The 14485-nt window shown below is 49.5% G+C and overlaps 1 protein-coding gene across 2 annotated transcripts; it reads right to left on the bottom strand.

The window, feature by feature from the left end:
* Window positions 1-4942: 4942 nt before the first annotated feature.
* On the bottom strand, window positions 4943-14485 carry GLUL (glutamate-ammonia ligase). Of its 2 annotated transcripts, none has more exons than XM_014845258.3 (7): window positions 14073-14485; window positions 11566-11744; window positions 10053-10214; window positions 8326-8472; window positions 7786-7913; window positions 7384-7583; window positions 4943-6808 (listed from the first exon to the last, which is right to left on the bottom strand). In XM_014845258.3, the coding sequence occupies exons 2-7, from the start codon at window positions 11729-11731 to the stop codon at window positions 6490-6492; spliced, it is 1122 nt and encodes a 373-aa protein (XP_014700744.1). In that variant the 5' UTR covers window positions 11732-11744; window positions 14073-14485; the 3' UTR covers window positions 4943-6489. The 2 variants fall into 2 exon arrangements, with proteins under 2 accessions (XP_014700744.1, XP_014700745.1); XM_014845259.3 differs by lacking the exon at window positions 14073-14485 and adding an exon at window positions 12911-13357.

Raw genomic sequence — 14485 nt, 5'->3', positions numbered from 1 at the left:
AGCTAGTGATCCTGGTAATGACTTTTCTCTGACAATTTAATTCAACAAACATTTACTGAAGGCTTACACAGCTAAGTGCCTTAAGTGAGCCAGGCCGCAATATATTTATATAAAAATGATAATAGGTTGGCAGTTTCTGGATCCTAAGCCCACCTAGGAATAAGTCTGGTGGTAGGTTGTATGGGGAGGAGAAACCCAGAACATTCTTCTTTTTTTTTTTGAGGAAGATTAGCCCTGAGCTAATATCTATTGCCTATATATAACATCTTCCTATAACAGGAAGACTGGACCTCAGGGGCCGGCTGTTGGCACAGCAGTTAAGTTCGCAGGTTCCGCATCAGCAGCCTGGGGTTCGCTGGTTGGGGTCCCTGGTACAGACCTATGCACACCGCTTGTCAAGCCATGCTATGGTAGGCGTCCTACATATAAAGTAGAGGAAGATGGACACGGATGTGAGCTCAGATCAGTCTTCCTCAGCAAAAAAGAGGAGGATTGGCAGCAGATGTTAGCTCAGGGCTAATCTTCCTTAAAAGAAAACTAAAAAAACAAAAAACACCCCCAAAATACTGGCCCTGAGCTAACACCTGTGCCCATCCTCCTCTACTTTATATGTGGGATGCCTGCCACAGCATGGCTTGACAAGCGGTGCCATGTCCACACCCAGGATCCCAATCGGCAAACCCTGGGCCACCAAAGTGGAACGTGGGAACTTAATCCCTGCGCCACTGGGCCAGCCCCCAGAACATTCATTTTTTTGATCTTTTCCTTTAGAGGAGGCCCTGGGGAAGTGGATTCTCCTATTGCATTGTCTCTCTAAACTTAGCTCTTAATGTATCGCAAATTCCTTCCCAGGGACCAGACAAGTGTTTACTTCTTCCAAAAAACTCCTCCTTCCTCTCCTCTACTGATATGATACTGTACTTCGCTACAGCGTTATTTGAGTAGACTTACCAAAACAGCTCACAAAGTCGTTTGAGGATAAGCTAGTACACATAGCAACAGGACCAGAGGTCCCAAACTCTGGGTGACGCCAATGACACTCTTTCAGCTGTAAGAGGAGGAGCGACACGCAGAAGAGGGAGAGAAGAATTTCCATTCACTTGACCCCCCTCATTCATATTCATATTCATTCATATTCATATTCGTTCATATTCATATTCATAGGTTTGCATGAAAACATCAAAAACAGTTCTTATTTAGCCCCCATTTTATTACATTTTGGAAGTCTCTTTTTTTTTTTTTGAGGAAGATTAGCCCTGAGCTAACATCTGCTGCCAATCCTCATCTTTTTGCTGAGGAAGACTGGCCCTGAGCTAACATCTTCCTCTATTTTATGTGGGACGGCTGCCTCAGTATGGCTTGCCAAGCGGTGTGTAGGTCCACACGTGGGATCTGAATTAGCAAACCCCGCACTGCTGAAGCAGAACATGTGAACTTCACTGCTGTGCCACCAGGCCAGCCCCTGGAGGTCTCTTGAAGGCCTCTTCCATTTAGTGTCAATAGAGCAGTATAATAGTCACAAGGGAGGAGTTATTCTGAACTTTTATTGAGAGGCAAATGCAGGGGCCAGCCCCATGGCTGAGTGGCTAACTTCGCGCGCTCCGCTGCGGTGGCCCAGGGTTTCGTCAGTTCGAATCCTGGGCGCGGACATGGCACTACTCATCAGGCCATGCTGAGGCAGCGTCCCACATGCCACAACTAGAAGGACCCACAACTAAGAATATACAACTACGTACCGGGGGGCTTGGGGAGAAAAAGGAGAAAAATAAAATCTTTTTTAAAAAAAAAAGAAAGGCAAATGCGGAAGGCTTCCAGGCAGAGTTTAGATTTAGTGAGAGTGTGCTCACTGGAGTTAAGTCAACAGATATGCTGACTGTGTCATACGGTAGAGAGGTTGAGTAAGCCGAGACGAGTTGCAATCTCAAGACAATCTGAAACCCATGAGAAAGAGGACAACTTGCGGAGGTCCAAGGCTCCCGAAAATCAACTCATCAAATGACAACAGGAACTGCGTGGATACTTCCTCTGTAACACGGGACTAGGACACCACCCGCTTACATCAGAGGGGCTCTTGGCAGTGAACCACAGGCAAATACTCAACAGCTGTCAGTGCCTAGAACGTCCCATCCATAAAGCACAGGGAGGGTGGAATGAGAAAGGGTTGGCTGGGGCCGGCCTGGTGGCACAGCGGTTACGTGCACATGTTATGCTTTGGCGACCCGGGGTTCGTCGGTTTGGATCCCCGGTGCAGACATGGCACCACTTGGCACGCCATGCTGTGGCAGGCGTCCCACATATAGAGGAAGATGGGAATGGATGTTAGCTCAGGGCCAGGCTTCCTCAGCAAAAAGAGGAGGATTGGCAGCAGTTAGCTCAGGGCTAATCTTCCTCAAAAAAAAAAAAAAGAAAGAAAGAAAGGGTTGGCAGTACAAGCAGGCTTTTTAAGAATGCTTATAGCTTCTATGTCCTGCCTTCCTGCCCCTGGTGATAGCTTCTCAGGCCAGTGAACTCGCGAGTGTACTGCTTCTGGAAGAGATATTCATAAGTTCCAGTCTCCTTTATAAGATGTTCCATCTTGGGCAAAAGGTTCATGTAGGATACTTGCATTGTGTATCTAACGTGAACACGTATACATATGCCCACAAATATGGTTTATGTCTGTATTGTGCATATGTGTATGAGCATTTATCTGCAGATTGTAAAATCAAGGATGACATTTTTTCCTAATGAGTGGTTGGTGATTGAGCCAAAGGCTATAAAATGGCAGGGCTCTAATCGGCTCTAATTGTTTACAGTGGCAATTCACCTGAAGCCTTTAGAATTACATGATGAATTACCACTTTATATTAGTTATATCTCATAAAGCAACACGAGGCTCTTGGCAGCCTGACTCCAGCCAGAACTGTCATGCCAGCAGTCTTTAAGCTCAGTACAACAGAACGTCACCTTCGTGCCATGACCAGAGTTAAAACGCAGGCAAATCACCAGGACCTCATGGGTTTCACACCAAGCAATCAAGCTGTAGGCTTAGAGCTCACAAAACCGATTTTTAAAAATAATGCATAAGCAAGCACTGCAGACACCGTGACAGGTCTGGGGACAGAGTGGTGAGAAAGGAAAGCGGGACCCCTGCCTTCACGAAATTTACAATCAGAAAGGCCTGAGTGATGAGCTTTCTCTGGGATAGCAAGTTACTTTCCAGACTTTGCACAGTCTGGGTGTCAGGGCCAAGCAGTAGCTGGGATTAGCTAAAGGAAGCCTTTGGTGAGATTTTTGGAGGCCCAGCACCAACACTTTGTTTAGGAACTTTTTTTATCCACTGGCATATCTACCCAGCAGCACACATCTGGCTTGTTGAAGGGTCCCAACAGTAGCCGTCCCAGGAACTCCTTAGATCCTCTATCAGCTCCCTGACATCCGTCTATTACCTTGTGCTGTCATTAAGCTCTTATCTAATAACTGGCAGGACTAGATTAAGGGAACTCATGTTTAAAATGGAGAACTCCTTTTGTGAATACCGGCCTGTCTCTTTAAGGCTGAAGGCTTGGCTGTCATTCTGTTTAATCTGTCACGGACAAAGTTATCATGTAACCCTGTTAAATGAGCTATAAAAAACACCTTAGAAATACAAGGGGATCGCACTGTAGGCCAAAGCTAATTCTAGGTAAGAGGTTGGAGAAGGAAACATGCTGGTTGTTCCCACCTAAGTCCTGATATTAATTTAGAATTCCTTCTCATGTAATCGTTGTTGGGGAATTAGTTACAATCAGCAAAAAGTCAAAGTGTCAGGTCATTGCTTCTTCAATCCAGCGCTGGCGCTGTGCAAAATACACCCTACCAAGAACTGTGGGGGCGACCCAGTGAAGGGAGGCCAACTTGGGCTCGGGAGAGGGAAGCAGAACTTCAACTGAAATAAGGATAACCACATAATTGATGGGGAAAACGCTGAGTGACAGAGGGCACACTTAAGATGCATGCTGGAACAGGTGCGAACTGAGACTTCACCCAGCAAACCAACAGGTAAGATCATCCTACACTGAAAATTAGGATTATGGCCAGGAGCCAACCTTCCCAGAAAAACAGATACCTAGTCTTCCGTAAGACTAGAGCGAAATATACATTTGCCCAAAGAAAACTCATCTCTAAGTCTGCTGTAATAGGCCCCAGCTACCCCGAAGCTGGCAGAGGACACTACCTTTGACAAACAGTAATTACTTCTGCCACCGTACCTGGCACCTTAGTGTTGGACGAGTAAGTGCTTTTGCTAGAGGTCTGTGCACAGTGCCGTGGAACAGGAGGGAGCTCCGAGCCAGCCTGGAGTGGAAGGCAGCTAAGGTACTCATAAGCCGGGATAAGGTGGAAGAACTGCCACGTAAAGGGACCAAGAGCAAGGGACAGGGAGCTTTTGGGAGGAACATCAGTGGTTCACTGGGCTAGCGCAAGGAAAGGCACATCCAAGGCCAGCCCGGAGCACAGCCAGCCTCAGAGGACTTAACCAGGGTAGCAACGTGGTCAATATTTGCTGTTTAGGTGAATCACTGGCAGCTGGGCAGATGATGATGAAACTGAGACCAGCAAGGATAGTGAGCCCAGTTGATAGCACATGAAATATCCTCGGCTGCTATAAAATTAAGCCAGAGGAGTGTTCAAAACAATGTGAGAGCACAGTAGGTGAAAACCAAGCTCTGGAGCACGGGGAGGGGACGGTGGGTTTGTACTCTACTACCCAACTCTAGGGCTGGGCTATGCCTTAACACAGAGACGCCACTAGATAGGGGGAACAGCTGATCAGCAACATGATTCAAGATTTTTAAAAAATTCCAAGAACAGGTAAACCTGAGCTTACTTTGCCTCTTAAAAAAAACTCCTTTTTTGGTAGGCAAGAACAGGCTGAAATAGCACACAGGGTCTTAAAAGAATCACAAAGAATCAAGTCAGAAGAGATGTTACGAATGTTAGGTTGATTTATAAGAGTTGCTCTGGGCAGTTAACACAGCTTGTTTACAATGAGGAGTTATCTAACTCCGAACATACTGTACATGGCAATCACGAGTCGTCACGGCAAGAGAAAGCCACAGCCGGCCTGCCGCCGCCAGCACAAAAACAGCCACAAACAGTAGGGAAAGCTTAGGGCCGAAGGTGGGGTTTGTTTTTTATTATAAAAGAAAAAATAACTCCTCAGGAATCTTAACAAAGGAAAGGAATATTTCCACTCAGAATAGACACCAGGATACAAAATTACAAGTGTTTGGCTCAGTCCTGTCCCCGTCGCCTCAGAGAGCAGAGATGGGAAGGAGACAGTGGGAGCAAACAAGCAATTCTGTAAAACAATGACTTAGAAACCCTACAAATGATTAAAATCTAAACTTGTTTTGCTTTTTTAAAAAAAAATTTTAATATATCAAAAGGCCTGCTTTAGTGACATGCTAGTCCCACCAGAAAATAACCCCCAAACCCCCTTGTCAGTAACATGCTCAAGTTGACCAGCCAACTCATATTTCTAACCCCGTGTGTACATGTGCGTCTTTTAAACCAAAGCCCCGGGGCTGGCTGACTGCTGCCACCTGTTAACCGAAGTGCCCACCCATCCAGAAGGGTGGGCAGGGCAGAGAAACCCCTAAGTGGTAGCAAGGGAATAAGAGCCTCCAAGAACCAACTTTTCAAGCATCACCTCCCTCACCCCACGTATGACATCCCCATGCCTAACCAGACTACTTGCCCCAGATTTGGCTCCCGGTGACCAGAATGGTTTTTCTTTCAGGGAAAAAAACACACATTTCTGCACACCCGTATATATAATTTTTTTGTTTTTCCATTTAAATATAAAAATACTACTCTGCTTTGTGTTATAAATGGACGACCAAGCAATAAGAGCTTTTTCTTCTAAGGTAGGGCTGTCCATCCGTTTAGGCTGAGCTCTCTCGGCTTCGGGTGAGGGCATTCAGCCCCAGGCAAGGGAGGCACCACGCTAGGAGGACAGGGCGTTTTCCTTTGTGATGCCCATCCTTCTTTCTCCCCCAATCCTCACTTTTAACAGAAAAATGGAACTTCCCACTAAGAGGGGAAATCCTAACCTAACCAGAGAGTAAGCCAGGCCTCTCCCCACTCAGCTACCTTGAAGAAAAAGTCCTTCCTCTCCGTCACAAATGCTACGCTCTCTGTCCGGATAGCTACACCTATTGGACAAATACACCTGATTAAATGGAAGCAGTGGTTATGTCCCCCCCCGCCACCCCACTAACGCACTAGAAAGCCTCAGTGATAGGAAAAAAGGGGGTGAGGGTGTGTGAAGAGATTAAGAACGTGACCCCTTCTATCCTGGCCAAAAAAAGCAAGAGATTAACTGGGCACGAGGAATTAAAAAAAAAAAAAAAGACCTTGATATTCCACCCTTTGAGTTACAGCTATTAGGACAATTGAGAGAGGGGCGACAGTGGGAGCAGGATGTAGAATTAGGAGCGGGGTTTGATGGCTGCAAGTCTAGTCCGCTTAGTTTTTGTACTGGAAGGGCTCATCGCCAGTTTCGTTGAGAAGACACGTGCGGATGAGGGCTTCTGTCACCGAAAAGGGGTCACAGTTGGCAGAGGGGCGACGGTCTTCAAAGTAACCCTTCTTTTCCTGGCCGACAGTCCGGGGAATGCGGATGCTAGCACCACGGTTGGCCACGCCGGCAGAAAAGTCGTTGATGTTGGAGGTTTCGTGGAATCCAGTTAGGCGCCGGGCATTGTCCAAGCCCCCCTTGGGATCGTAGGCTCGGATGTGGTACTGGTGCCGCTTGCTCAGTTTCTCGATGGCCTCCTCGATGTACCTAAAGGAAACAGAAAAGATGATCATCTGACCTGTCCTCAGGAAATCTGCCCTTCAAGGTCGGAGGAGCAGGTCTGGATCCAAGAATGGAGTGACTCATCTATCAGACTGTTTTCCAGTTTCCAATTCACCGAAACACAGCCCAAGTAGAAGAAATACTCCACAAGGGCAGCAACTCTACCTTGTTACCTGTGTGTCCCAGTGCTCAGAAGAGTGCCAGACACACAGTAGATGGTATTTGTCAAACAAAAGACCCTAATTAAAGACTTTCTCCCACCCATAAGCATTAAGTTCATTCACATGCTTGTATTGTCCTAATTTAGTTCCTATTAGATTTTCAAATGCATTAATCTATGTCCTCTTCTCCCATCACCATCCTTGAATTCTATTCCTAGAGTATTTTTTAGTGCTTCTCAAATAGGAACAAAAGGATAGGAATAGAAGAGAATTTTTGAAGCCAAGCGCCAAGAGCTAAGGTACTGGCTGAGAAGTCTGGTTTACTCCTCTCCAGAACATCAAATCCTTGGCAAGTATTCTTGAAAAGAGAGTAAGATGGCCCCAGCAGAAGGCACTCACTTCAGACCACACTCCTCTCGCATGGCCTTGGTGCTGAAGTTGGTGTGGCAGCCTGCACCATTCCAGTTCCCAGGAATGGGCTTAGGATCAAAGGTTACTATCACTCCAAAGTCTTCACACACACGATGCAAGATGAAACGGGCCACCCAGAGATGATCTCCCATGTCGATTCCTTCACAGGGTCCTATCTGGAATTCCCACTAGAGAGAACAAGAAGGGTGGCCTTTAAAATAAAGCAAACTGCTCACCTCAACTCAGAAGCTCTGAAATCTGCTCTCTTCTCACCTCTGCTCCAACCCGCCCTTTAGGCTTTGGATTGAGCAGTGGTGCATCAGCGGCCCTTGCTAGCACAAGTCCCGACTTGCCTATAGGTGCAGAAAGTGATGGACTAAAGACATTTACCTGGGCAGGCATGACCTCAGCATTTGTCCCTGCTATCTTGACGCCGGCGTACAAGCAGGCCCGGTAGTGAGCCTCCACAATATCCCTGCCATAAGCTTTGTCTGCTCCCACACCACAGTAGTATGGACCTGCAGAGGCATCAAGACAAAGTGTCAAGAGACAGGACACACCCAGAAAAATCCCTCTCCATGTAAGATGCACACACCAAAGTCAGAAACCAGAAAGCTCTCGACACTTGCTTCTGGAATCACTTTCCCTGCCTTCACCTGGGGGGGCGGGGGTGTGTGTATGTGTATGCAGGGGGCTCTTCTTGGCCATATCCTCGGTGGAGCCAAAGGTTTTCCCTCAACGTTAATGTTGAAACATCTACGTCTGGATTTAGGTAACATGAGGGCTCTTTACAGTATTGTTTCAGCCAATCTCAGGGATATTCCCAGAGCTTTTTGATTCACAAGGAGTCACGCCCATGTCTGAGGAGACTTTCCTCGCTAATAAAGCAACTGGGGAGGAAGAGGTTCACCTCTCACCAAGGGGACTTACCTTGGGGCCCAGGGAAGCCGTTGGAAGGCCAACCAAAAGGGTGCCCATCTGTGCCCATGAGTGTATATTCCTGCTCCATTCCAAACCAGGGGTGCTGGTTGCTCACCATGTCCATTATCCGTTTACAGGTATGCCTTAAGTTGGTCTCTACAAAAAGAGAATCAGCACGCCATTAGGGACATATGGACAAATACAGTGAAGCCCAGTGGTGACGGGAAAAAGATCTTTGGATTCCACGCAGCTAAAGTGTTGATGATGAGATGAACTGACCCAGTATAAACCTTTCTGTGTCCCATCAAGATGAGAAAAGCTGCAATTATACATCTGTAGGGAGGCTCCCCAAAGCCTTACAACTAAACTCGGTTACAACCAAGTCACATGACAGTGGTTCCAGAACAGAATAAGTTTTCACCATATCTGCATGCTGGCCACCTCCCAAGTACCAAATGTCAGGCACTTAAACCCTCTAATCACTACATAGCTGCTTCTAGGTGTCAGACTTATTCCTGGTTTCTCAGACATTCAGAGCCAAATCTACAATTTTTATTGAGAGGATCATTTGTCTATTCGGAGCCTTACATTCCAGGTGAGAAGATTAAGTGCCAAGTTATGTAGTGCAAAAGGAAAACAACGTGAAAACGAGAGGAGCTCAACTGCAAACAATTTCCAAGCTAGAAGGGAAACTTAAAACAAGTCAACAGACGTATTACTGACTGCTTAACTCTGTCATACGAACCATTTTCAGACCTACGGATTAAAGGAAACCCACAACTGAGTCTTCACAACTCAGTTGTGAGGTGGGTCTTCTAAGCCTCCTTTTTTACAGATGAGAAATGAGGCTCAGAGATGTCAGGTGGTCTGCCTCGGTTACAGGGCCAGCAGCAGAGCCAGGAAACCCATGGTGTCTTGGCTTCAGAGTTCCTGCCCCTTGACATAGTAGGATAGCGCCTCTCAAAACAAAGGCAAGTCAAGTCTAGTCACTCAGTGACTTGCCAAAAGCCTCACTGGCAGAGTGCAGCACGAGACTCCAGAGAAATGAGACTTCATCTGAGTTTAAGACGATGAAGGGCTGAGAAATGGGAGCAACGGGCATGCCAGACAAAACCCAAAGGTACAGCTACAACAACCTCAAGGCGAATATGTTCTCAATGAACCCAGATGCTCACGTTTCAGTCAGTAGACGGATAGAGAAAGAAAACATGTTGTCTGGAGTGAAATAGCAACCAGCATTTGATGTACAACTGTTCTCAATTATTTGCACATTTAACTCATTTAATCCTCAAAACAACTTGATGAGATGGATTTTTATTACTTTCCCCATTTTAAGTTCAAGGAAATGAAAGTATAGGGGATAAATAACTTGCCCAAGTTTACAGCCAGTAAGGGGCAGATGCAGAATCAAATCCAACATTCAAACTTCAGAATCCACGTTCTTAATACACTGGCAGGGAGGAGGGCTGTGTCACGGGGGACTCCACTGGCTAACAGATTTAGGAGAATCCAGTGTCATTTTACGCAACCAATAGGGGAGACCAAGGGAAGATGGGCCACACCACCTCTGTGAATGAGGAAGTCCAGGGTGGAGAGATGCACGTCCAATCCCCAAGGCTCCTAAAACAGTTCTGAGACAGTCCTGTCTTCCCAATACGGATTTGGGAGCATCCTCTCCCTCTCCTGAATGGCATTCACGGACTGCGGTGGGGCACCCACACCTATCCCATACACACCTGCAGGCTTTCGGTTGTACTTGAAGACTTCACAGAACACCAGCTTGTTGGGGTCCTTGCGGAAAGGGTCCCGAAACATGGCAGCAGGGACGAGATACATGTCACTGTTGGAGCCTTCAGACTGAAAAGTACTAGAGCCATCAAAATTCCACTCGGGCAACTCTGGGGAAAAAAAGAAAGGGGAAAATTAAGTTACAAATGCACAGAAGCTTTCTAGGAAAGATACAGCTCCTCACTCATCTTTCCACCTCTGAAGACCTACACTCTTCTCCAAAGTCAGTGACGTATGACTGCCACTATTAATACGCAAACCCTGACGTCTGTACACGGCCTTACAGTCTTTCCTATCTGAGTGCAAGACCATTGCGTTACTTCCTTAAAAGAACTAACAATCACAAGAACAATCTAAGAATGACATTTCCTCCCTAAATAAGTCTACCGGACACCAAGGAGACAAAGTGAAGTAACCTGACATCACCAGTAAGTCAGTCATCATTTACAACATTGAAATAGGAGAAACAAAGATTCCGATTCCCCATTAGGCCAGCTGCGTACCTTCTTTCTCTAATTCATCCCCTACACTACGTCTGCGGACTGCCCTAGCTCAAGTCATATCCTTACTTTGTAGATGAGCAAACAGACGACTAGCAGGATATAACTTATTGAAGGATGCTTCTATATCACTTACCCACTTTTCCTACTATGTTTTATAGATTGCTTTCTTCATCTCTCCAGTTAAGTATGAGTTTGCCGAAGGAGAGACCAAACTCTTACCTCGTACCCCCAGTGCCTGTCTAATGCTCACCACGGAGCGGGTTTACAAATATGCTTTATGTCTAGTCAATCGTTCATTCACTCAAACGTGCACATTATCAGAAGAGTAAGCCATCCTTAAAGTAAAGTACGGGGTGATAGTTTTTCTCCACTGGCCCCTTTGCAGGACAAAGGCTATGGCCTTGTTCTAGATCGAAAAACGAACTCTTCCATAATAGCTCCAAGTGGGATAAGCAATCAGATGGCTTAAGAATTTCCAAAAGTGGCATCAACTAAAAACAAAGGAGTGGCTGGTCCTATTAAGAAACCACTTTAGCGCGTTTGCTTTGCATCTAGAACCCCAGCGATGTGACTGAAACAGTCTAAGGAGTTTGTAAAGTAGATGGCACAGGCAGGTCAGACAGAGCAGTGGTTCTCCAAGTGGGTTCTCAGGGTGCCTCAGCGCCAACTAAGTAGGGATGCGCAAGTCAGCAGTCTCTAGTCCCCCCACCCCCCAAAACAGACTTTTACCCTTTCTTCTTCAATATACTAGCTTACACGCAAGATCCCACTTAAATAAAGGAGTCCATTGTTGCTATGCTTTGAGGCAGTGTAGGAGCTTCACGTTGACTGAGTAAGTCTGAAAAAGCCCGGCCTTAGAAAAGCCTTACAAACAGAATAATCAAGAGGCTAAATCTAGCGACTTGACCTCAGGCTGCAGCCCACCTCCCGGCTGCTCCCACTCCGCCCAGCCTCTCACCTTCTACACACTTGGGCTCACTGTCCAGGGTCCGGGTCTTGCAGCGCAGTCCTTCTCCAGTGCCGTCAATCCAGATATACATAGCCTGGACTTTCTCACCCTGAGGCAGGGACATGTACACCTGCTTGATGCCTTTGTTCAAGTGGGAACTCGCCGAGGTGGCCATGGTGGAAGATGTTCTGGAGAGGAAAAAAACAGAAGAACGCTGACTTCAAACTGATCCTCTGCAGGAATGACTCCATGAGGACAATTAGATCAAGAAGTCACAGTGGGAGTGGTGGCTCCTCCCTTTGGAAGTCCCACACTCAAAGGGGAATTGTTTTATCTTTTATACTAAGATGCTGGGGGGAAATACCTCAAAAAACAAAAGAAAATACAAAAGTTCAGACACAGAGTTCACAGAAGAGATAGCGTCTCCCAATAGAAGTAAACTCCAGCCACAGAAAGGCTTGGCTGCTCCGTCCTGTTCCTGGGTGAGTCCTTCCCTTTTCCTTGTAGCCTAAGGGGTGTCTTATCCCAAGAGGTAAAAATAGCTGATTCAAGTTGGGTTCTAAGATGCACACTGCGATAATTTCCATCAGTCTGAGGCAAAGTTCTCCCTTCAGAAGGTATTTTAAGTTTGAGAATGACATTCCGAGATTTCGCTAGAGCACTTATCAAAGTAATTTCAGAAATCCCCACTTCTAAATCAAAAAGATCTGGAGTTTCAAAAGCTGAGGCATGCTAAAAACTACAAGCCACCACCACAAAACCTCTGAAACTCTGAAGCCACAAAACCAGCCTCAACACGAGGTTCTCTCTCCCTCCCCCTCGGTGGCCCACGGAGAAAGGAAAGGGAACACATTGTTCTCCTCCAGTGACTTGGGCAACTTTCTGAAGTACAGTGGCAAAGTTTCTATGGGCAACCGGCCATGTTTGCCCAGCTGAAAACAACTGCTTCTCCCTCCAACAGCCTCACCCTTCCCCCGGGGGAACGAGAACCTCGTCTGTCAAGTCGTGTTAGAGGAGAACCAATTCCTTTGCCTACTGAGTCTAGAAGATTCGGCCGGTCAAATCCCACCCCCGCCCCTACCCCTACCTTTACCAGCACAATCCGGATCCTTCAGCTCCCACTCAAAGCTACAACCCAGTGTCCATTCCTCCCCATCTGTTACAGCTCTAACGTCAAGCCACACTTCCTCCCTTAAGCCTGGGATCCCATCTCCTGCTCTTCTCCAAGGATGACAACAGCCTAGTCGACTGTATCAACTGGTGCCGCCGCGGTGTCAAGTTTACCCGCTGGGGAGAAAAACGGGATTCTGCAGTTCTCAGCTGTCTTTGTCGTCCTCCCTGCCTCCTCACTCACCCCAGCCACAGAAGATCAACCGGATCGCTGGGGTTGCCCTCTTTAGCCCGTCTCCTTTTGGATCTGTGTTCGCGCCTCTCCTCCCCCTCCGGCTCTCGGTGGTCCACGCACCGGAGCTTTCCGGGCGAGGGAGACGGAGAGGGCGACGGGGACGGGGACGGAGAGGGAGTCAGAGAGCGATCGGGATCCCACCGGGACGTGCAGGAAGACGCAGGCTGGGACGTCTCGGTCTTAGGCTTGCCCCGCGATTTCTCGCCGGAGTTCACTGAGTAGGCGACGAAGCCGAAGCAGTTGGAGGGGGACCGGGGATACCGGGACTCCAGGTGGTCTTCATCTTCCCTCGCGGTCTTTTTCGCAGACTGGCGGCCGGGGGAGGATCCCCTCTTCCCGCCCCCCGGGCAACTGGAATAATCCACTTTGAAAGCAGCCTTTTCCTACTGAACTGTCTCGAAAGTCTGCGCCCCGCCCCTCGGGCCCCCGTTGGGATCTCAGGGCCTCGCCCAAGGGGCCATCCCCTCCGAGGGCCGAGGCTGGGGGCTGGGGGGGCAGGGGGGCGTGGGGCGTGGGTGGCAGGAGGTTGAGCGCGCCGCGGCTGCCCCTGCCCGGCCAGGCCCCCCCCGGGTGCGCCGCGGCCCGGGCTCCGCATTGTTCAGTCACAGTGCAGGGCCCCGGGACCCGCGCACCGGCCGGCCGGCCGCCCTAACCACGCTCGCCTCAACGGGCGTCTGAAAGGTGCTCCAGACCACGGCGATCCCTAAGGCCAGGCTCCCGCAGGAGGCCACCTGGCCACTCCAATCAGAGCGCATACGACACGGCCGAGCCGGGGGCGCAGGGCCCGGGCAGCGGCTCCCTAACTCGCCACGCCAAGCAACCTCCGGGGAGGGCGCTTTGGGCCGCAAGCAGCGAAAGAAGATCAAAACAACTCCCCGCCCTCCTCGACGCCTGGCGACGGGCGCGCCCACAGTCGGCGACCCCGAGCCGCAAGCAGTTCTAGGCGGCGGAAGGAAGCACGCGGGAGGGCGCGCAAGCCGAGGCGCAGAGGAGGGGCCGGAGGTGGGAAGGGGCCGAGCCCAGCCGAGGGCAAAAGCGCGGGCGCCGCGGGCACTTCGGCGGCGAGGGCGGCGCGCATCCCTCCACGGCCCCCGGGCGGCCGGGCGCTTACCTGAGCAGCGAGCGGGCAGCAGGGCGGGCAGGCTGCGAGAGCGAGGTGCGGAGTGGAGAGGAGAGGAGGCCGCGGGCGCTGCTTAATGGTTCCCCTCTTCTCCCATTCTCGGCTCTGCAGGGCCACCCGCAGCCCCGCACCCTTTATCGGCGGCCAGGGCCGCCCCCGGCGCCCTGATTGGCTCCCAGCGGCCGGGAGCGGGCGGATCAGCTGATGCGCGCCCAGGCACCGCGGCCATTGGGCGAGCAGCAGTGCCGGCGCCGCCGGGTGGGGGCGAGCGGGCCGGGAGAGAAAGAAAGAAAGGGAAAGGGAAAGGGCCGGGGGGAGGGGAGGAAGGGCCGGCTGGCTGCGAGCGGAGGGTTGAGTTCCTGCCGGGAAGGACCCCGCCTGCCCGGGGCCCTCCCCGCAGCCCC

Source organism: Equus asinus, chromosome 25, assembly GCF_041296235.1.
Source record: "Equus asinus isolate D_3611 breed Donkey chromosome 25, EquAss-T2T_v2, whole genome shotgun sequence".
Lineage (NCBI taxonomy): Eukaryota > Metazoa > Chordata > Mammalia > Perissodactyla > Equidae > Equus > Equus asinus.
The sequence above is the reverse complement of the archived record's forward strand: the minus strand, read 5'-3'. Positions and strand labels throughout refer to the sequence as shown.

Bases quoted from the DNA above. Each gene is read 5' to 3' on its own strand.
- GLUL (XM_014845258.3), bottom strand. From the start codon at position 11,731: ATGGCCACCTCGGCGAGTTCCCACTTGAACAAAGGCATCAAGCAGGTG. The intron at 7,914-8,325 runs GTAAGTCCCCTT...ATGCCTCTGCAG, and splicing joins CGGCTTCCCTGGGCCCCAAG to GTCCATACTACTGTGGTGTG. The intron at 6,809-7,383 runs GTGAGTGCCTTC...TGTTTCCTTTAG, and splicing joins CGAGAGGAGTGTGGTCTGAA to GTACATCGAGGAGGCCATCG.